Raw genomic sequence first — 24,484 nt, 5'->3', positions numbered from 1 at the left:
TGACTCACATTAGCTTGTGTGCACATCCTGGTGCCAGAGGTCTGAAGTCAACATCCACAAGCTGTGAATCTTTTTGTTGCATTTTTGTGTTGTTGCACTGACAGTTTTGTGGACTGCTGGTCTCCTTGGAAGCATTTAGAAGCAGATTGTTCTTCAAGGCTGCTGTGAAAAAAATGGATATAAGCAAGTTGACCAGATTGTACCCCCCCCCCCCCCCCCCCCTCGTTATCTTGTCATACAGGATCGAAACATGATTTTTTTTAGTAACTTTCAGACCACTTTTACAACCTCGCTGTGTGAAAGGGTTGTCGAATATGTTTTGAAATACGGCGTGAAAAAGTAAATATGTTTGTCCTCTTCATCACACATGCCACGAGAAAGTCCACAGATATATACAGACATGGCTTACCTTCAGCGGTCGTGTTGGTGTCGTTGGTTTTCTTCCTGGTGTCGCTGCCTGAATGTGGAGTTGATGTCGGGTTCGTATCAGACTGCAGGTGAAGACAAAACTCTCCATACAGCGTCTCTTCATCCGAGCTTCTTCTCTGCACAAACACTGTGAAAACACCATCACAGCATCGTGAACACATCGGGGAAATCACCACAACTTAATCGTTATCTTAAACATTTTTCATGTGAAGTTGTCAAAGTGACACAAGCTATGGAGCCTCAGAAGGGACGTGGAAGAAAATACAGATTAAGATATCAGAGAAACTGTTGATGATTCAAACGACATCACGTTTTAAAGCTTTTCTCAGCGCCTCGGACTTAAAGGTGCAGTTCAACTTGCAAAAAGCTTTTTTCAGAATGAAGTAAAAATGAGGTTTTATTTGCATGACTCTTCTTACCTGAGAAAGGATCTCCTTGGAAAAAGAAGAAAATCCACGTCACGTTCAGGAGGGCGACGGTGATCGTAGCGGTCCAATGCATGGTTGGATGCTTGAGCTCTGAACAGCTCCTGATGTTCTGACTGATGTGTTGCAGGATATAAACACTCTGTATAGATCTATAAATACTTTAATCTGTGTATCTGCGGGTGTTTTCCCGTGACGCAGAGTTGAATAATTTATCATTTGATCACAAAACAAAGATTTAATCTTGTGCAGAAGGTTTGATCTCACACACGACACAAACTGCAGTCCAGTCAGAATGTTTTATTTTTTACTTTTCAGACATTTAACCAACGGCTCAAAACATTTCCCATCCAGTAATCGAGCTGCAGCTTCAGATATGATGCTGGTTCACAAAAGCTTATTAAAATGCAACAAAACAACAGGAAAGTGTCGCAAATGATAAAACACTGTCATAAAAACAGGAAGTGATGCAAATAAAACAACAAAAAGAACTGCATGTAGAGTCAACACAAGCTGAGCTCTGGTCGTCCATCAGTCGCTCAGGTCATGATTTCAGCTCTGGCTGGTTCCCTGTTTCTTTGTCGATCTTCTGTCATTAACACGTGTGTGATTGAAACAGTAAGACACTGATTGTGACACGCTTTTTACACTACAGTTAAAAAATAAGACAAAGTTATTGCAGTTAACCCGCTCACTGCTCTAAATATCATTCTAATGATGTAGAAAGAGGCTGCACATCTTTAGATGAAACATGACCGAGTACATTTAGTCCTGAACATGCTGCAGCAGCAGAAAGTATCTTATCACTAGAAGAGGAAGTGGCAAACAGAACTTTTAGCTATGTTTTGGGTATATTCTGTTTACATGTTGTTTGTATTCATTGTGTTATTAAGCTTGATATTTAAAGAGCCTGTGTCTACGAGTGAAGCAGCATTCATTTAACAAACAGCCAACGTAGGTCGATGTTTTCTAAACTCTCCCTCAGCTGGCTGTAAACGCACGTCAAAGTCTCAACTCCTCCCCATCGTTCATTAAACAGTGTGTGTGTGTGTGTGTGTGTGTGTGTGTGTGTGTGTGTGTGTGTGTGTGTGTGTGTGTGTGTGTGTGTGTGTGTGTCCATACAGACAATAACTGTCAGACCTGTTTAATTTTTTTTGCTTGCTTGCTTTTGCTTTGCTTTGTAAGCATATCTGAAGTTTAGGAAGCTTCATTAAAGCACATTTACTTTTTTAATAAATTATAAATTTTACTTACATGATTGCACGTTTGGGGCAATGACTGGCTGTTACCCTGTAACCCTTAATCCTACTTGAAGGTATCGGTCTTTGGAAAAACCCATTACAGCAGCCCCCTATGAAAAAGTAACATCTGTACTTGAAGCCAAAAACTTGAAGCTCAGTAAATAGAAGTGGCTTTTAGAGATGAAGAAATATAATGGATGTTGAGGAAAAGGACTCACCAGGTTTGTCTCCTGGTCTGTTCTGATTGTTCTTGGGTGGTAGAGGAGCAGCTGAACGATGGGTGTTTGTAAAAAGAGAAGCTGCTGAGGTGCTGCTTTCACTCATCCCAGCGTCTGTGCTGACGTCTGAGGAAGTCGCTCCCAGAGCATCAGGAGAGGCTGAAGTCTTCTCATCCAGGTCTCCAGTAGAAGAAAGCAAATAGAATACATGAGATCGTTGCAATACAGTCCTCACACAACCATTTGGGAAAACTAGAGTTTCCACCTCAACCTGTAAAGTCACAGTTTACATCTATGGGTTTTTCCCACAGTGTACTGTAACTGTGCTCGGGCCATATAAAGGCCATATTATGGGATGCAGTGAAAGAAAAATGACTGATCATCTTCCATAACCACGTGTTTATCAAACCCCCAACTCAGCAAAATAAGATTTTACTTTATATATATATATATATATATATATATATATAGAGAGAGAGAGAGAGAGAGAGAGAGAGAGAATAGAAGACAGATAAATAGCTGAGAGCTGCAGGTTTTAACATAAATACCGCCAGAATAGTCACTGCTTAAAAAAAACAAAAACACTGTGATGCACATAAAGTCAAACATGTTATTGCACAAGGTAGGACTTGAATTGTCTGCTTTGAGGGGAGTTTTGTGATCTACTGGGAGCACACAATGCTGCCATGTGAATGTGGAGCTTTAAGCAATTAATGGAAATGTTTCTAAAGGTTTTATCATGAATGTATGAGACATGCAGCTGACAGACATGGCTTACCTTCAGCGGTCATGTTGGTGTCGTTGGTTTTCTTCCTGGTGTCGCTGACTGAATGTGGAGTTGATGTCGGGTTCGTATCACACACACACACACACACACACACACACACACACACACACACACACACACACACACACACACACACACACACACACACACACACACACACACACACACACACACACACACACACACACACAACTGCAGCTGAAATAGTTTTATTTTTTAATCTACAACAGCTCAAAACATTGTGTAGAAAAGCTGTTTTAGTCGAGGACTAGAGAGAAGAAGAAGAACATACTCAGAGTGGATTCACAACAACACACGTCACACACATGTTAAAGAGGAGCTCCATGATCCAGATTAGTCCGCATCAGGATTTGAACCGGAGCCCCTCTGTCCCACCCAAATCAGTGTAGTTTCTCAAGTTCTCCTCCTTTGACGATGATGTGTAGATGATGAAGAAATATCCGCTGACACTGACTTGCTTGTAATGTAAGAAATGTTTTTACAAAGACAAGAAACAGCATCAGTCCAGGTTAGCCATGTTACCTGGGAGAGTCACCAGCCTATTGAGATTCCTCATGAACAAAGAAAAGACCCTTGTATTTATACAGCATCGGTCAACAACACCAGGACATTTACGACTTCATTTCGGCTTTGATCATTCAGGTGTGCATCTCCTACAGTCCTGCACCCCCTGTGGTTCCTCAGGACATGTGACTTCAAAGGTTACAGGTCATCATGCGGTGACTTCTTATCTCCCCCAATGTATCCTAAGGATCTGTTCTCATTTCACTACCAAACTGTTTATCTTTCACAGTCTTAAGGAATGACCCAAATAGACCCCTTCATTGTCTTTGATGTTAAACAAATCTCTAACTTTAAGAACACCATTTGTCCCACCAATAGCTCACATGTTTCAGCAGCATACTTACACTTCACATACTTGTTTATATTACATTATGTTGCATGTAAAATACACTTCATCATTAAGCTCCATAAATTCATGACTAGCTCCCCCTACTGGTTGGCTTCAGTACAGCTCATAAGCTCCGCCTCCTCCATGTTAACAGATGAAATCAAAGGTCATAGAGTCGAGGGGGAAGAGTGAGAGAACACGTAACAACACAAGCGCTCACAAGAACATTCTCACTTTGTCCAATCAGAAAAGGTTTGTGCTTGATGAGGCGTACGCTGAAATAAACAACAAACTGTCACACAAATGATGCAGCAAAGATAAAACGTTTATTAATAAACAGAATATACAACACACAAAGAATATGTCAAATCCAATGTAAGTCACATGATTATATACACACATCTCTACATATACACTCACCGACCACTTTATAAGGTGCAGCTGTTCAACTGCTCCGTCATGCAAACCATCTAATCAGCCTAAAACTTGAATGTCCCTCGGGATCAATAAAGTATCTATCTATCTATCTATCTATCTATCTATCTATGAAATGGCAGCATCTCAATTCATTTAGGCATGTAGACATGGACAAGACTATTTACTGAAGTTCATATCGAGCATCAAAAAGGAGAAAAAAAAGAGACTTTGAACATTGTATGGTTGATGGTGCCAGACGAGCTGGTTAAAGTGTTTTAGAAACAGCTAATCTACTTTAATCTACAACCATCTCAAGGGTTTACAGAGAATGGTCAGAAGAAAAATTACGTGGCATTTCTCTGGGCGAAAACGCCTTATTGATGCCAGAGGTCAGAGGTCAGAGAGGAATGGACAGACTGAGCTGATAGAAAAGCAAAAGAAACTCAAATAACCACAGGTCACAGCCGAGGCCCCTGTTTACTTATTAAGCATCATTTAAACGCCACAGCCGACCTGAGCATTGTTGTTGACCACGTCCAACCCTTTATGATCACAGATGGCTATTTCCAGCAGGATAACGTACCATGTCACAAAGCTCACATGCCCAACAATGGGTCTGGTTTAACACCCTTTTTAATTAAGACTGCATTTATTACCCTTTTCCACCACTCAGACTCTGGATCCACACAGAATTCTTGACCTCTTGTCGTCTCTATTCTGGAGAGAAAATATAAAAGATTGCTGTCAGTAACATTTACATGTGTGTGTTGTGCTTTGTAAGCATATCTGAAGTTTAGGAAGCTTCATTAAAGCACATTTACTTTTTTAATAAATTATAAACTTTACTTACATGAGTGTAAATGTGGGGCAATGACTGGCTGTTACCCGGACATACTTAATCATCTTGAAACGTATCCGTTTTTGGATAAACTTGAAGCAGCAGCCCTCTATGAAAAAGTAACATCTGTACTTGAAGCCAAAAACTTGAAGCTCAGTAAATAGAAGTGGCTTTTAGAGATAAAGAAATATAATGGATGTTGAGGAAAAGGACTCACCAGGTATCTCTCCTCGTCTGTTCTGATTGTTCTTGGGTGGTAGAGGAGCAGCTGAACGATGGGTGGTTGTAAAAAGAGAAGCTGCTGAGGTGCTGCTTTCACTCATCCCAGCGTCTGTGCTGACGTCTGAGGAAGTCGCTCCCAGAGCATCAGGAGAGGCTGAAGTCTTCTCATCCAGGTCTCTGTGTGGAAGCAAAGAAATATGTGACATCGTTGCAATACAGGACTGATTTTTTTTTAACTCCCAAAAAACACAAGAACTTACGAAGCAGGTGGACCAAATAAAGCTTCTGGATCCATGCACACCTCCATGTTGGTATAGGTAAGGCTTTTCCAAAAACACGAGAACAAGAAAAGATCAATGTTACCTGTTGTTGCACTGACAGTTTTGTGGACTGCTGGTCTCCTTGGAAGCATTTAGAAGCAGATTGTTCTTCAAGGCTGCTGTGAAAAAAATAGATATAAGGAAATTGACCAGTGTTGGGTCCAGCCAGGATGGCAAAGTTCAGGCTGTGTATGTTTGGAGAACTACGACAAAAGACTCTTTATCCCAGCATGCCTTGCAGGTACTCCCAGAATGCCTTGCCACACCTAACACATAGGTGTGAAGTCTGGGAGGTATAAAGCCGGCCATGCCCCATTGTTCACTCTCTTTCAAACGTCGTCTGGCGACGTCCGAGGATACCCAACTCTGTTCCTGTTTCCAGCATGCTTCTCTTTGTTTAAAAGTTTTGGCGCGCAGCTGATCCAAAGGCCTTGAAGCACACCGACGTCCGAAATTCCGAGCTTAGATCATCCACTTGAACGCATCTCCAAAGAAGCGCGTCTATTTCTCCCGTATTGAAACGGTATTGAGAGAGACTGTAAGGATTACGTCTCGTTCCGTCCTTTAAAGAAAGGACACCCACGGAGATCACCTCGCTCGACTGAGGACACGACGGCCCTGCTCAACCCCACTGGACACGCACCGCCATCACCTTACAACTGCAGAAAGGCCGCTCCAGAACCTCTTTTCTTCCTTTCATCAACCGTGGACGAAACGGTTTCAAGTGAGGCTTAGCTAGGTCTGGGCAGTTAGATATAGAGAGTGTGTTTAATAACTGAGTTATTATAGTGAAACGGTGATAATATTTGCTTGGTGTTTGACCACTGTGTCTTAGATTTTACCAGAGTAAAATCTCCTTTGTTCTCTTTGTTTGACCACTGTGTCTTAGATTTTACCAGAGTAAAATCTCTTTTGTTCTCCTTATTTGTGCCGCTGTGTCCCGGGTGTTTATCTGTGAGCTCCCACGTCATAACCGGGTAATAGACTCACTATCAGAAAGACTAGTGTGAACGCCGTCTGATACAAATCCGGCCACTAGCTTCTGGTACGCGACGTAAACTGTGCTCTGAGTTGTGGTGAGCTCCAGTCCGAGATTGAGTGGTCGAGGTGCGTTGTTTTCTCTCGCTCTCTCGCCTTTACACACACACCTTTCGGTAAACGCACACACATAGAGACCTGTGGCTTTCCAGACGCTGCTGAAACGTAGATCACGTTCTGTGTCCGCCATCACGTGACCACGCGTGGTCGCCGCCATTTTTGATCGCTATCTGTCTGTCTCTGTCTGTCCCTCCCCCTCTCACTCTCACTCTCACACACACACACACACACAGGCACACACACACACACACACACCACACAAACTGCAGCTGAAATTGTTTTATTTTTTAATCTACAACAGCTCAAAACATTGTGTAGAAAAGCTGTTTTAGTCAAGGACTAGAGAGAAGAAGAAGAACATACTCAGAGTGGATTTACAACAACACACGTCACACACATGTTCAAGAGGAGCTCCATGATCCAGATTAGTCCGCATCAGGATTTGAACCGGAGCCCCTCTGGTCCCACCCAAGTCATAAAGCTCGATAAATTCATGACTAGCTCCCCCTACTGGTTGGCTTCAGTACAGCTCATAAGCTCAGCCTCCTCCATGTTAACAGATGAAATCAAAGGTCATAGAGTCGAGGGGGAAGAGTGAGAGAACACGTATGAAGCAACAACACAAGCGCTCACAACAACAACATTCTCACTTTGTCCAATCAGAAAAGGTTTGTGCTTGATGAGGCGTACGCTGAAATAAACAACAAACTGTCACACAAATGATGCAGCAAAGATAAAACGTTTATTAATAAACAGAATAAACAACACACAAAGAACATGTCAAATCCAATGTAAGTCACATGATTATGCTACATATACACTCACCGACCACTTTATAAGGTGCAGCTGTTCAACTGCTCCGTCATGCAAACCATCTAATCAGCCTAAAACTTGAATCTATCTATCTATCTGTCTGTCTGTCTGTCTGTCTGTCTGTCTGTCTGTCTGTCTGTCTGTCTGTCTGTCTGTCTGTCTGTCTGTCTGTCTGTCTGTCTGTCTGTCTGTCTGTCTGTCTGTCTGTCTGTCTGTCTGTCTGTCTATCTATCTCAACTCAACTCAACTCAACTTTATTTATAAAGCGCTTTAAACAGCCGTAGCTGTGACAAAGTGCTGTACATCCATGAAGAGCACAAACGTAAAACATAAGTAAAACACTAACAGGGTTAAAACAATAAAAACAATAAAACACTAAAACAAGAACAGAGTCTCATGCTGGGTTAAAAGCCAAAGAATAAAAATGTGTTTTCAGATGAGTTTTAAAAATGAACAGTGAGGGGGCGTGTCTTATGTGCAGTGGGAGATCATTCCAGAGTTTGGGACCGGCAGTAGAAAAAGCCCTATCCCCTCTGAGCTTCACTTAGACCTGGGTACCTCCAGGAGCAGCTGGTCAGCTGACCTGAGGCACCGGGCAGGAGCGTAGAGATGGAGCAGCTCAGAGAGGTAAGGTGGGGCGAGACCATTTAAAGATTTAAAAACAAATAAAAGAATCTTAAAATGAAATCTCTATCTATCTGTCTATCTGTCTATCTATCTATCTGTCTATCTATCTATCTATCTATCTATCTATCTATCTATCTATCTATCTATCTATCTATCTATCTATCTATCTATCTATCTATCTATCTATCTATCTATCTATCTATCTATCTATCTATCTATCTATCTATCTATCTATCTATCAAATGGCAGCATCTCAATTCATTTAGGCATGTAGACATGGACAAGTCTATTTACTGAAGTTCATATCGAGCATCAAAAAGGAGAAAAAAAGAGACTTTGAACATTGTATGGTTGATGGTGCCAGACGAGCTGGTTAAAGTGTTTTAGAAACAGCTAATCTACTTTAATCTACAACCATCTCAAGGGTTTACAGAGAATGGTCAGAAGAAAAATTACGTGGCATTTCTCTGGGTGAAAACGCCTTATTGATGCCAGAGGTCAGAGGTCAGAGAGGAATGGACAGACTGAGCTGATAGAAAAGCAAAAGAAACTCAAATAACCACAGGTCACAGCCGAGGCCCCTGTGTACGTATTAAGCATCATTTAAACACCACAGCCGACCTGAGCATTGTTGTTGACCACGTCCAACCCTTTATGATCACAGATGGCTATTTCCAGCAGGATAACGTACCATGTCACAAAGCTCACATGCCCAACAATAGGTCTGGTTCAACACCCTTTTTAATTAGGCCTCGATTTATTAGCCTTCTCCACCACTCAGACTCTGGATCCACACAGAATTCATGACCTCTTGTCGTCTCTATTCTGTAGAGAAAATATAAAAAGATTGGTGTCAGTAACATTTACATGTGTGTGTTCTGCTTTGTAAGCATATCTGAAGTTTAGGAAGCTTCATTAAAGCACATTTACTTTTTTAATAAATTATAAACTTTACTTACATGATTCCACGTTTGGGGCAACGACTGGCTGTTACCCTGTAACTCACAATCCCATTCAAACGTATCGGTTTTGGGATAAACTTGAAGCAGCAGAGCTCTATGAAAAAGTAACATCTATACTTGAAGCCAAAAACTTGAAGCTCAGTAAATAGAAGTGGCTTTTAGAGATAAAGAAATATAATTGTTGGTGAGGAAAAGGACTCACCAAGTTTGTCTCTTGGTCTGGTCTGATTGATCTTGGGTGGTAGAGGAGCAGCTGAACGATGGGTGTTTGTAAAAAGAGAAGCTGCTGAGGTGCTGCTTTCACTCATCCCAGCGTCTGTGCTGACGTCTGAGGAAGTCGCTCCCAGAGCATCAGGAGAGGCTGAAGTCTTCTCATCCAGGTCTCTGTATGGAAGCAAAGAAATATGTGACATCGTTGCAATACAGGACTGATTTTTTTTTAACTCCCAAAAAACTCAAGAACTTACGAAGCAGGTGGACCAAATAAAGCTTCTGGATCCATGCACACCTCCATGTTGGTATAGGTAAGGCTTTTCCAAAAACACGAGAACAAGAAAAGATCAATGTTTCCTGTTGTTGCATAAGTACAAACACTGATCATAGCACGGGCCTGTCCACACTCACTCACACACACTCGTTTTTAATTGATGGATTTTTGGGATGGCCTCATCCTTGACAGGCTCCTCATCACACACACAGTTTCAAACAGTACTTATGATAAAATAACAGAGAACAAATAATAGGAAGTGACTCACATTAGCTTGTGTGCACATCCTGGTGCCAGAGGTCTGAAGTCAACAGCCACAAGCTGTGAATCTTTTTGTAGCATTTTAGTGTTGTTGCACTGACAGTTTTGTGGACTGCTGGTCTCCATGGAAGCATTCAGAAGCAGATTGTTCTTCAAGGCTGCTGTGAAAAAATGCATATAAGCAAGTTGACCAGATTGTACCCCCCCCCCCCCTCGTTATCTTGTCATACAGGATCGAAACATGATTTTTTTTAGTAACTTTCAGACCACTTTTACAACCTCGCTGTGTGAAAGGGTTGTCGAATATGTTTTGAAATACGGCGTGAAAAAGTAAATATGTTTGTCCTCTTTATCACATGCCAGATATATACAGACATGGCTTACCTTCAGCGGTCGTGTTGGTGTCGTTGGTTTTCTTCCTGGTGTCGCTGACTGAATGTGGAGTTGATGTCGGGTTCGTATCAGACTGCAGGTGAAGACAAAACTCTCCATACAGCGTCTCTTCATCCGAGCTTCTTCTCTGCACAAACACTGTGAAAACACCATCACAGCATCGTGAACACATCGGGGAAATCACCACAACTTAATCGTTATCTTAAACATTTTTCATGTGAAGTTGTCAAAGTGACACAAGCTATGGAGCCTCAGAAGGGACGTGGAAGAAAATACAGATTAAGATATCAGAGAAACTGTTGATGATTCAAACGACATCACGTTTTAAAGCTTTTCTCAGCGCCTGGGACTTAAAGGTGCAGTTCAACTTGCAAAAAGCTTTTTTCAGAATGAAGTAAAAATGAGGTTTTATTTGCATGACTCTTCTTACCTGAGAAAGGATCTGCTTGGAAAAAGAAGAAAATCCACGTCACGTTCAGGAGGGCGACGGTGATCGTAGCGGTCCAATGCATGGTTGGATGCTTGAGCTCTGAACAGCTCCTGATGTTCTGACTGATGTGTTGCAGGATATAAACGCTCTGTATAGATCTATAAATACTTTAATCTGTGTATCTGATGGTTTTTTTCCGTGACGCAGAGTTGAATAATTTATCATTTGATCACAAAACAAAGATTTAATCTTGTGCAGAAGGTTTGATCTCACACACGACACAAACTGCAGTCCAGTCAGAATGTTTTATTTTTTACTTTTCAGACATTTAACCAACGGCTCAAAACATTTCCCATCCAGTAATCGAGCTGCAGCTTCAGATATGATGCTGGTTCACAAAAGCTTATTAAAATGCAAAAAAAAACCAACAGGAAAGTGTCGCAAATGATAAAACACTGTCATAAAAACAGGAAGTGATGCAAATAAAACAAAAAAAGAACTGCATGTAGAGTCAACACAAGCTGAGCTCTGGTCGTCCATCAGTCGCTCAGGTCATGATTTCAGCTCTGGCTGGTTCCCTGTTTCTTTGTCGATCGTCTGTCATTAACACGTGTGTGATTGAAACAGTAAGACACTGATTGTGACACGCTTTTTACACTACAGTTAAAAAATAAGAAGACAAAGTTATTGCAGTTTACCCCGCTCACTGCTCTAAATATCATTCTAATGATGTAGAAAGAGGCTGCACATCTTTAGATGAAACATGACCGAGTACATTTAGTCCTGAACATGCTGCAGCAGCAGAAAGTATCTTATCACTAGAAGAGGAAGTGACGAAAATAACTTTTAGCTATGTTTTGGGTATATTCTGTTTACATGTTGTTTGTATTCATTGTGTTATTAAGCTTGATATTTAAAGAGCCTGTGTCTACGAGTGAAGCAGCATTCATTTAACAAACAGCCAACGTAGATCGATGTTTTCTAAACTCTCCCTCAGCTGGCTGTAAACGCACGTCAAAGTCTCAACTCCTCCCCATCGTTCATTAAACAGTGTGTGTGTGTGTGTGTGTGTGTGTGTGTGTGTGTGTGTGTGTGTGTGTGTGTGTGTGTGTGTGTGTCCATACAGACAATAACTGTCAGACCTGTTTAATTTTTTTTGCTTGCTTGCTTTTGCTTTGCTTTGTAAGCATATCTGAAGTTTAGGAAGCTTCATTAAAGCACATTTACTTTTTTAATAAATTATAAATTTTACTTACATGATTGCACGTTTGGGGCAATGACTGGCTGTTACCCTGTAACCCTTAATCCTACTTGAAGGTATCGGTCTTTGGAAAAACCCATTACAGCAGCCCCCTATGAAAAAGTAACATCTATACTTGAAGCCAAAAACTTGAAGCTCAGTAAATAGAAGTGGCTTTTAGAGATGAAGAAATATAATGGATGTTGAGGAAAAGGACTCACCAGGTTTGTCTCCTGGTCTGTTCTGATTGTTCTTGGGTGGTAGAGGAGCAGCTGAACGATGGGTGTTTGTAAAAAGAGAAGCTGCTGAGGTGCTGCTTTCACTCATCCCAGCGTCTGTGCTGACGTCTGAGGAAGTCGCTCCCAGAGCATCAGGAGAGGCTGAAGTCTTCTCATCCAGGTCTCCAGTAGAAGAAAGCAAGCAGTTTCCACCTCAACCTGTAAAGTCACAGTTTACATCTATGGGTTTTTCCCACAGTGTACTGTAACTGTGCTCGGGCCATATAAAGGCCATATTATGGGATGCAGTGAAAGAAAAATGACTGATCATCTTCCATAACCACGTGTTTATCAAACCCCCAACTCAGCAAAATAAGATTTTACTTTATATATATATATATATATATATATATATATATATATATAGAGAGAGAGAGAGAGAGAGAGAGAGAATAGAAGACAGATAAATAGCTGAGAGCTGCAGGTTTTAACATAAATACCGCCAGAATAGTCACTGCTTAAAAAAAACAAAAACACTGTGATGCACATAAAGTCAAACATGTTATTGCACAAGGTAGGACTTGAATTGTCTGCTTTGAGGGGAGTTTTGTGATCTACTGGGAGCACACAATGCTGCCATGTGAATGTGGAGCTTTAAGCAATTAATGGAAATGTTTCTAAAGGTTTTATCATGAATGTATGAGACATGCAGCTGACAGACATGGCTTACCTTCAGCGTTCATGTTGGTGTCGTTGGTTTTCTTCCTGGTGTCGCTGACTGAATGTGGAGTTGATGTCGGGTTCGTATCACACACACACACACACACACACACACACACACACACACACACACACACACACACACACACACACACACACACACACACACACACACACACACACACACACACACACACACACACACAAACTGCAGCTGAAATAGTTTTATTTTTTAATCTACAACAGCTCAAAACATTGTGTAGAAAAGCTGTTTTAGTCGAGGACTAGAGAGAAGAAGAAGAACATACTCAGAGTGGATTCACAACAACACACGTCACACACATGTTCAAGAGGAGCTCCGTGATCCAGATTAGTCCGCATCAGGATTTGAACTGGAGCCCCTCTGGTCCCACCCAAATCAGTGTAGTTTCTCAAGTTCTCCTCCTTTGACGATGATGTGTAGATGATGAAGAAATATCCGCTGACACTGACTTGCTTGTAATGTAAGAAATGTTTTACAAAGACAAGAAACAGCATCAGCCCAGGTTAGCCATGTTACCTGGGAGAGTCACCAGCCTATTGTGATTCCTCATGAACAAAGAAAAGACCCTAGTATTTATACAACATCGGTCAACAACACTAGGACAATTACGACTTCATTTCGGCTTTGATCATTCAGGTGTGCATCTCCTACAGTCCTGCACCCCCTGTGGTTCCTCAGGACATGTGACTTCAAAGGTTACAGGTCATCATGCGGTGACTTCTTATCTCCCCCAATGTATCCTAAGGATCTGTTCTCATTTCACTACCAAACTGTTTATCTTTCACAGTCTTAAGGAATGACCCCAAATAGACCCCTTCATTGTCTTTGATGTTAAACAAATCTCTAACTTTAAGAACACCAGTTGTCCCACCAACAGCTCACATGTTTCAGCAGCATACTTACACTTCACATACTTGTTTATATTACATTATGTTGCATGTAAAATACACTTCATCATTAAGCTCCATAAATTCATGACTAGCTCCCCCTACTGGCTGGCTTCAGTACAGCTCATAAGCTCCACCTCCTCCATGTTAACAGATGAAATCAAAGGTCATAGAGTCGAGGGGGAAGAGTGAGAGAACACGTAACAACACAAGCGCTCACAAGAACATTCTCACTTTGTCCAATCAGAAAAGGTTTGTGCTTGATGAGGCGTACGCTGAAATAAACAACAAACTGTCACACAAATGATGCAGCAAAGATAAAACGTTTATTAATAAACAGAATAAACAACACACAAAGAATATGTCAAATCCAATGTAAGTCACATGATTATGCTACATATACACTCACCGACCACTTTATAAGGTGCAGCTGTTCAACTGCTCCGTCATGCAAACCATCTAATCAGCCTAAAACTTGAATTTCCCTCGGGATCAATAAAGTATCTGTCTGTCTGTCTGTCTGTCTGTCTGTCTGTCAAATGGCAGCATCTCAATTCATTTAGGCATGTAGACATGGACAAGTCTATTTACTGAAGTTCATATCGAGCATCAAAATGGAGAAAAAAAGAGACTTTGAACATTGTATGGTTGATGGTGCCAGACGAGCTGGTTAAAGTGTTTTAGAAACAGCTAATCTACTTTAATCTACAACCATCTCAAGGGTTTACAGAGAATGGTCAGAAGAAAAATTACGTGGCATTTCTCTGGGTGAAAACGCCTTATTGAAGCCAGAGGTCAGAGGTCAGAGAGGAATGGACAGACTGAGCTGATAGAAAAGCAAAAGAAACTCAAATAACCACAGGTCACAGCCGAGGCCCCTGTGTACGTATTAATCATCATTTAAACACCACAGCCGACCTGAGCATTGTTGTTGACCACGTCCAACCCTTTATGATCACAGATGGCTATTTCCAGCAGGATAACGTACCATGTCACAAAGCTCACATGCCCAACAATGGGTCTGGTTCAACACCCTTTTTAATTAAGACTGCATTTATCAGCCTTTTCCACCACTCAGACTCTGGATCCACACATATTTCTTTGCCTCTTGTCGTCTCTATTCTGGAGAGAAAATATAAAAAGATTGCTGTCAGTAACATTTACACGTGTGTGTTGTGCTTTGTAAGCATATCTGAAGTTTAGGAAGCTTCATTAAAGCACATTTACTTTTTTAATAAATTATAAACTTTACTTACATGAGTGTAAATGTGGGGCAATGACTGGCTGTTACCCGGACATGCTTAATCATCTTTAAAGGTATCCGTCCTTGGAAAAACTTGAAGCAGCACCTCTCTATGAAAAAGTAACATCTATACTTGAAGCCAAAAACTTGAAGCTCAGTAAATAGAAGTGGCTTTTAGAGATAAAGAAATATAATGGATGTTGAGGAAAAGGACTCACCAGGTCCATCTCCTGGTCTGTTCTGATTGTTCTTGGGTGTTAGAGGAGCAGCTGAACGATGGGTGGTTGTAAAAAGAGAAGCTGCTGAGGTGCTGCTTTCACTCATCCCAGCGTCTGTGCTGACGTCTGAGGAAGTCGCTCCCAGAGCATCAGGAGAGGCTGAAGTCTTCTCATCCAGGTCTCCAGTAGAAGAAAGCAAATAGAATACATGAGATCGTTGCAATACAGTCCTCACACAACCATTTGGGAAAACTAGAGTTTCCACCTCAACCTGTAAAGTCACAGTTTACATCTATGGGTTTTTCCCACAGTGTACTGTAACTGTGCTCGGGCCATATAAAGGCCATATTATGGGATGCAGTGAAAGAAAAAAGACTGATCAGATTCCATAACCACGTGTTTATCAAACCCCCAACTCAGCAGAGCAAGATTTTCCTTTTTATATATATATATATATATATATATATATATATATATATATAGAGAGAGAGAGAGAGAGAGAGAGAGAGAGAGAGAATAGAAGACAGATAAATAGCTGAGAGCTGCAGGTTTTAACATAAATACCGCCAGAATAGTCACTGCTTAAAAAAAACAAAAACACTGTGATGCACATAAAGTCAAACATGTTATTGCACAAGGTAGGACTTGAATTGTCTGCTTTGAGGGGAGTTTTGTGATCTACTGGGAGCAGACAATGCTGCCATGTGAATGTGGAGCTTTAAGCAATTAATGGAAATGTTTCTAAAGGTTTTATCATGAATGTATGAGACATGCAGCTGACAGACATGGCTTACCTTCAGCGGTCATGTTGGTGTCGTTGGTTTTCTTCCTGGTGTCGCTGACTGAATGTGGAGTTGATGTCGGGTTCGTATCACACACACACACACACACACACACACACACACACACACACACACACACACACACACACACACACACACACACACACACACACACACACACACACACACACACACACACACACAAACTGCAGCTGAAATAGTTTTATTTTTTAATCGACAACAACTCAAAACATTGTGTAGAAAAGCTGTTTTAGTCGAGGACTAGAGAGAAGAAGAAGAACATACTCAGAGTGGATTCACAACAACACACGTCACACACATGTTAAAGAGGAGCTCCATGATCCAGATTAGTCCGCATCAGGATTTGAACCGGAGCCCCTCTGTCCCACCCAAATCAGTGTAGTTTCTCAAGTTCTCCTCCTTTGACGATGATGTGTAGATGATGAAGAAATATCCGCTGACACTGACTTGCTTGTAATGTAAGAAATGTTTTTACAAAGACAAGAAACAGCATCAGTCCAGGTTAGCCATGTTACCTGGGAGAGTCACCAGCCTATTGAGATTCCTCATGAACAAAGAAAAGACCCTAGTATTTATACAGCATCGGTCAACAACACCAGGACAATTACAACTTCATTTCGGCTTTGATCATTCAGGTGTGCATCTCCTACAGTCCTGCACCCCCTGTGGTTCCTCAGGACATGTGACTTCAAAGGTTACAGGTCATCATGCGGTGACTTCTTATCTCCCCCAATGTATCCTAAGGATCTGTTCTCATTTCACTACCAAACTGTTTATCTTTCACAGTCTTAAGGAATGACCCCAAATAGACCCCTTCATTGTCTTTGATGTTAAACAAATCTCTAACTTTAAGAACACCAGTTGTCCCACCAACAGCTCACATGTTTCAGCAGCATACTTACACTTCACATACTTGTTTATATTACATTATGTTGCATGTAAAATACACTTCATCATTAAGCTCCATAAATTCATGACTAGCTCCCCCTACTGGTTGGCTTCAGTACAGCTCATAAGCTCCGCCTCCTCCATGTTAACAGATGAAATCAAAGGTCATAGAGTCGAGGGGGAAGAGTGAGAGAACACGTAACAACACAAGCGCTCACAACAACAACATTCTCACTTTGTCCAATCAGAAAAGGTTTGAGCTTGATGAGGCGTACGCTGAAATAAACAACAAACTGTCACACAAATGATGCAGCAAAGATAAAACGTTTATTAATAAACAGAATATACAACACACAAAGAATATGTCAAATCCAATGTAAGTCACATGATTATGCTACATATACACTCACCGACCACTTTATAAGGTGCAGCTGTTCAACTGCTCCGTCATGCAAACCATCTAATCAGCCTAAAACTTGAATCTATCTATCTATCTATCTATCTGTCTGTCTGTCTGTCTGTCTGTCTGTCTGTCTGTCTGTCTGTCTGTCTGTCTGTCTGTCTGTCTGTCTGTCTGTCTGTCTGTCTGTCTGTCTGTCTTTCTGTCTGTCTGTCTGTCTGTCTGTCTGTCTGTCTGTCTGTCTGTCTGTCTGTCTGTCTGTCTGTCAAATGGCAGCATCTCACGTCATTTAGGCATGTAGACATGGACAAGACTATTTACTGAAGTTCATATCGAGCATCAAAATGGAGAAAAAAAGAGACTTTGAACATTGTATGGTTGATGGTGCCAGACGAGCTGGTTAAAGTGTTTTAGAAACAGCTAATCTACTTTAATCTACAACCATCTCAAGGGTTTACAGAGAATGGTCAGAAGAAAAATTACGTGGCATTTCTCTGGGTGAAAACGCCTTATTGAAGCCAGAGGTCAGAGGTCAGAGAGGAATGGACAGACTGAGCTGATAGAAAAGCAAAAGAAACTCAAATAACCACAGGTCACAGCCGAGGCCCCTGTGTACGTATTAAGCATCATTTAAACGCCACAGCCGACCTGAGCATTGTTGTTGACCACGTCCAACCCTTTATGATCACAGATGGCTATTTCCAGCAGGATAACGTACCATGTCACAAAGCTCACATGCCCAACAATAGGTCTGGTTCAACACCCTTTTTAATTAGGCCTAGAGTTATTTGCATTCTCCACCACTCAGACTCTGGATCCACACATAGTTCTTGACCTCTTGTCGTCTCTATTCTGGAGAGAAAATATAAAAAGATTGCTGTCAGTAACATTTACATGTGTGTGTTGTGCTTTGTAAGCATATCTGAAGTTTAGGAAGCTTCATTAAAGCACATTTACTTTTTTAATAAATTATAAACTTTACTTACATGATTGTAAATGTGGGGCAATGACTGGCTGTTACCCGGACATGCTTAATCATCTTTAAAGGAATCCGTCCTTGGAAAAACTTGAAGCAGCAGCCCTCTATGAAAAAGTAACATCTATACTTGAAGCCAAAAACTTGAAGCTCAGTAAATAGAAGTGGCTTTTAGAGATAAAGAAATATAGTGGATGTTGAGGAAAAGGACTCACCAGGTTTGTCTCCTGGTCTGTTCTGATTGTTCTTGGGTGGTAGAGGAGCAGCTGAACGATGGGTGTTTGTAAAAAGAGAAGCTGCTGAGGTGCTGCTTTCACTCATCCCAGCGTCTGTGCTGACGTCTGAGGAAGTCGCTCCCAGAGCATCAGGAGAGGCTGAAGTCTTCTCATCCAGGTCTCCAGTAGAAGAAAGCAAATAGAATACATGAGATCGTTGCAATACAGTCCTCACACAACCATTTGGGAAAACTAGAGTTTCCACCTCAACCTGTAAAGTCACAGTTTACATCTATGGGTTTTTCCCACAGTGTACTGTAACTGTGCTCGGGCCATATAAAGGCCATATTATGGGATGCAGTGAAAGAAAAAAGACTGATCAGATTCCATAACCATGTGTTTATCAAACCCCGAACTCAGCAGAACAAGATTTTCCTTTTGAGAAAAGTATACCAGCATCAGCGTGACTTCAGAGGAATATAACATAGTCCTTTATTCATCTCGGAGAATGGAGAAATTTACATTGTTACAGCAGCAAGGAGCAAAGATTGCTGATAAAAGAAGCACACAGTGCACAATTAAAAACAACAACCTCTTGATAATAGACAAAGGTTAAATGATTTAATGGATGAACTTCAACTGGGGAGACGCGCTTAGAGGACGACTTCCATACATAGAGCGCTATCTGAGCATTCGGCCATTACTGGCTCTCGTTCAATGCCCTCTTTAATTAAGCCTAGATTTATTTGCCTTCTTCACCACTCAGACTCTGGATCCACACAGAATCTTTTGCCTTTTTTAGTCTCTATTCTGGATAGAGAATATAAAAAGTGTCATGGTTTGATTTTATGTGTTTTAGTTTTCATTCTTTCCTTAGTGTTCTGCTTGTTTCGGTCACATCCCCGGGTTAAGGGTTTAGTTTATTCCCGTTTCCCTCATGTATCATGTCTTGTGTTTGTGTTTTACTTTGATTCTTACCCTGTGTCTTTTCAGGTCTATTGGCTGCGTGTCCTTCCCCCCTAGTGTTTCCCACTCTGCTGATTACCTGATGTGTCTCACCTGTGTCTTGTTAACTCCACCCCCTTTCAGTATATAGTGTCTGTTTCCCCTCACTCCTTGTCAGTTCGTCTCGTCTTTTTGTAGCAGCGTTACCAGCATTATTTTTTCTGTTCAGCCTTCCTGTTCTGACCAAGTTTGCTTTTGACTTTTGATTCTTGCCTGTCATTTTTGATACCTCTGCCTCTGTGACATATAACCTCACCTGCCTTAAGAATGATTTGAAAATGGCTTTCTGCGACGAGGAAAGAGAGGCAGCCTTTTGTGAGGCTCAAAGGGAAATAAACTCAAGACCTTCGTTGACGCATATGCTTCCTGAAAAGACAAGAGTATTTTTTTGTAATCAAGCCTTTCACAGCAGCCTAAGCTTCAGTCCAGGCCTCAGTCCAGGCCTCAACCCAAGCCTCGGCCAAAAGTACAGCTCACGCCTCGGCCAAGGCTTCGGCCTTCTGGTACCTCAGAGACTCTGCTTCCTGTTCCCGCTGATCAACCCCTGATTCCTGTTCCTGATTCTGCAGAGCGCCATCTTTCACCAGTTTCGGTAGAGCGCTGTCTGCGTCCTGTTCCTGATTCGGGCGGATCGCAGAGGACACGTCAGCAGGCATTGGCCGGACCGCTGTGAAGACGTCATTGGGTGTTGGCCGGACCCCCGAGATGATGTCGTCGGGTGTCGGGAAGCAACCGTCCCCCTGCTTCCTGTACCTGGTCCTGATCCTGCAGAGCGCTACCTGCTTCCTGTTTCTGTTCCTGATCCCGCTGAGCACTCCATGCTTGCTGATCCTGGACCTGCAGAGCGACGTCTGCGTCCAGTTGACTTCTTCTCGGCGGTCCGGCCGACACCCGACGACATCATCTCGGGGGTCCGGCCAACACCTGATGACGTCTTCACAGCGGTCCGGCCAATGCCTGCTGACGTGTCCTCTGCGATCCGCCCGATGCCCGACGACGTCTCCTCTGCGGTCTGGCCTATGCCTGAAACCGTCTCCTCTGTGGCCCAGCCAATGTCTCCTCTGTAGTCCAGCCGATGCCTGACTACATCCCCTCTGTGACCAGGCCGACGCCTGAGCTTCCCTTGGCGGTCCGGCCGATGCCTGACTACGTTCCCTCTGTGATCCTGCTGACACCTGAGCTTCCCTCAGCAGTTCGGCAGACACCTGACGACGTTCCCTCTGCGATTCGGCCAACACCTTAGCTTCTCTCGGTGGTCCGGCCGACGCGTGACGACGTTCCCTCTGTGATCCGGCCGACGCCTGAGCTTCCCTCGGCGTTCCGGCCGACATCCTTCAACGTATCCTCTGCGGTTCAGCCGATGCCCGACGATGTATCCTCGGCGGAGCAGTCGATGCCTGACATCCTCCCGATGCCTGACATCCTCCTGGTGGTCCTGCTGACACCTGACGTCCTCCCGGTGGTACTGCAGACGCCTGAAGCAGCCTCCCAGGCGCACCCTGCTTCCTGTATCTGTTCATTATCCTGCAGAGCGCTTCCTGTATCTGTTCCTGATCCCACTGAACACTCCGTGCTTCCTGATCCTGGACCTGCAGAGCGCCGTCTGCGTCCAGTTTACGTCTTCTCGGCGGTCCGGCCGACACCTGACGTTCCCTCTGTGAGCCGGCAAACGCCTGAGCTTCTCTTGGAGGTCCGGCCGACATCCAACGACGTCTCCTCTGCGGTTAAGCCGACGCCCGACGACATTTTCTCGGCGGACCAGTCGATGCCTGACATCCTCCCAATGCCTGACATCCTCTTGGTGGTACTGCAGACGCCTGATGGAGCCTCCTTGGCGGCCCAGTCTACGCCTGCCGTTCTCCCGATGGTCCTGCCGATGCCTGGTGCACTCTTCTCTGTAGTCCGGCTGATGCCTGATGATCTCTCGTCGGTGGCCCGGCTGACTCTTGGCCCCTCGTCGATGGGTCTTCAGGCTCCTGGGCCCTCGGTGAAATTCCTGGCTTTCGTGGGTCTGCCACCTGGCTGTCCCCCAGAACTAATCCTTGTGGTCGGTCAGCAATCTGGCCCTTTCCCTGAACTGGTGTCCAAGTTAGGTCAGCCACCAGGACGTTATTTTTGAGTACGTTTTGTTTTGCCTTTTGTTTAAATCTTTTGTTTTGTTTTCTGCAGTTGTGTCCTCCTCCCTGTTTTCTACCCGTGATTGTGACAGAAAGATTGCTGTCAGAAACACTTACACGTGTGTTGTGTAATGTAAGAACATCTATATTTAAAGCTTGGAGAAACTTGAAGCAGCAGCTCCCTATGAAAAAGTAACATCTATACTTGAAGCCAAAAACTTGAAGCTCAGTAAATAGAAGTGGCTTTTAGAGATAAAGAAATATAATGGATGTTGAGGAAAAGGACTCACCAGGTTTGTCTCCTGGTCTGTTCTGATTGTTCTTGGGTGGTAGAGGAGCAGCTGAACGATGGGTGTTTGTAAAAAGAGAAGCTGCTGAGGTGCTGCTTTCACTCATCCCAGCGTCTGTGCTGACGTCTGAGGAAGTCGCTCCCAGAGCATCAGGAGAGGCTGAAGTCTTCTCATCCAGGTCTCCAGTAGAAGAAAGCAAATAGAATACATGAGATCGTTGCAATACAGTCCTCACACAACCATTTGGGAAAACTAGAGTTTCCACCTCAACCTGTAAAGTCACAGTTTACATCTATGGGTTTTTCCCACAGTGTACTGTAACTGTGCTCGGGCCATATAAAGGCCATATTATGGGATGCAGTGAAAGAAAAATGACTGGTCAGATTCCATAACCACGTGTTTATCAAACCCCGAACTCAGCAGAGCAAGATTTTTCTTTATTTACAAATATATATATATATATATATATATATATATAGAGAGAGAGAGAGAGAGAGAGAGAGAGAGCGAGAGAGAGAATAGAAGACAGATAAATAGCTGAGAGCTGCAGGTTTTAACATAAATACCGTCAGAATAGTCACTGGTAAAAAAAAAAAAAACTTTTGTGATCTACTGGGAGCAGACAATGCTGCAATGTGAATGTGGAGCTTTAAGCAATTAATGGAAATGTTTCTAAAGGTTTTATCATGAATGTATGAGACATGCAGCTGACAGACATGGCTTACCTTCAGCGGTGGTGTTGGTGTCGTTGGTTTTCTTCCTGGTGTCGCTGACTGAATGTGGAGTTGATGTCGGGTTCGTATCAGACTGCAGGTGAAGACAAAACTCTCCATACAGCGTCTCTTCATCCGAGCTTCTTCTCTGCACAAACACTGTGAAAACACCATCACAGCATCGTGAACACATCGGGGAAATCACCACAACTTAATCCATGCTTGGCGTTATCTTAAACATTTTTCATGTGAAGTTGTCAAAGTGACACAAGCTATGGAGCCTCAGACGGGACGTGGAAGAAAATACAGATTAAGATATCAGAGAAACTGTTGATGATTCAAACGACATCACGTTTTAAAGCTTTTCTCAGCGCCTGGGACTTAAAGGTGCAGTTCAACTTGCAAAAAGCTTTTTTCAGAATGAAGTAAAAATGAGTTTTTATTTGCGTGACTCTTCTTACCTGAGAAAGGATCTGCTTGCAAAAAGAAGAAAATCCACGTCACGTTCAGGAGGGCGACGGTGATCGTAGCGGTCCAATGCATGGTTGGATGCTTGAGCTCTGAACAGCTCCTGATGTTCTGACTGATGTGTTGCAGGATATAAACACTCTGTATAGATCTATAAATACTTTAATCGGTGTAGCTGCAGGTGTTGTTCCATGATGCAGAGTTGTTAATTTACTAACAGACCACAAAACCAAGAGATACACTTCCTCAGAAGGTGTGATTCGCTCTCTCTCTCTCTCTCTCTCTCTCTCACACACACACACACACACACGCACAGTTAAAAAATAAGACAAAGTTATTGCAGTTTACCCGCTCACTGCTCTAAATATCATTCTAATGATGTAGAAAGAGGCTGCACATCTTTAGATGAAACATGACTGAGTACATTTAGTCCTGAACATGCTGCAGCAGCAGAAAGTATCTTATCACTAGAAGAGGAAGTGACAAACAGAACTTTTAGCTATGTTTTGGGTATATTCTGTTTACATGTTGTTTGTATTCATTGTGTTATTAAGTTTGATATTTAAAGAGCCTGTGTCTACGAGTGAAGCAGCATTCATTTAACAAACAGCCAACGTAGGTCGATGTTTTCTAAACTCTCCCTCAGCTGGCTGTAAACGCACGTCAAAGTCTCGACTCCTCCCCATCGTTCATTAAACAGAGTGTGTGTGTGTGTGTGTGTGTGTGTGTGTGTGTGTGTCTGTGTGTGTGTGTGTGTGTGTCCATACAGACAATAACTATCAGACCTGTTCCATTTTTTAAACCAGGCTGTAAACATGTTGATTCATGATTCATTCCTCTCTACAGTCAGCCTCAACAAACTTTCACATCGGCTTCATTTTTTTTTAACACTAGAGGGCGCCACTTGCTCCAAGAACTGCTGCTTGTAGCAGGAAACGTTAAGGGATCGAGGCCGAGACCAGACCGAGACAAAGACAGGGCGAGATGGACACGATGAGAAGTGATCGTCTCACATGCAGCAGGCGTGTCACTTGGATCTTAACTCTGGAAGGTGGCGGACGGGACCGGGGAATAAAACTAAAATACAGACCAAGATCGATTTTTTTTCTTTGGCTTCACATTTGCACAACAAAGGAAA

At 42.7% G+C, this 24,484-nt stretch overlaps 1 protein-coding gene across 1 annotated transcript; it reads right to left on the bottom strand.

Annotated features, from left to right (window-relative positions):
* Nucleotides 1–4: 4 nt before the first annotated feature.
* On the bottom strand, nt 5–24,136 carry LOC306841687 (uncharacterized protein; the record flags this gene model as incomplete). Its single annotated transcript, XM_079371634.1, has 6 exons — nt 23,340–24,136; nt 22,891–23,037; nt 5,854–5,926; nt 5,486–5,667; nt 410–556; nt 5–162 (listed from the first exon to the last, which is right to left on the bottom strand). Exons 1-6 carry the CDS (start codon nt 23,419–23,421, stop codon nt 5–7), a joined length of 789 nt encoding a protein of 262 aa, XP_079227760.1. The 5' UTR covers nt 23,422–24,136.
* Between the last annotated feature and the right edge of the window lie 348 nt (nt 24,137–24,484).

This window comes from Symphodus melops (assembly GCF_947650265.1).
Source record: "Symphodus melops genome assembly, chromosome: 20".
NCBI classification, from domain to species: domain Eukaryota; kingdom Metazoa; phylum Chordata; class Actinopteri; order Labriformes; family Labridae; genus Symphodus; species Symphodus melops.
Note: the sequence above shows the minus strand (reverse complement) of the source record. Positions and strands in the feature narration are given on the sequence as shown.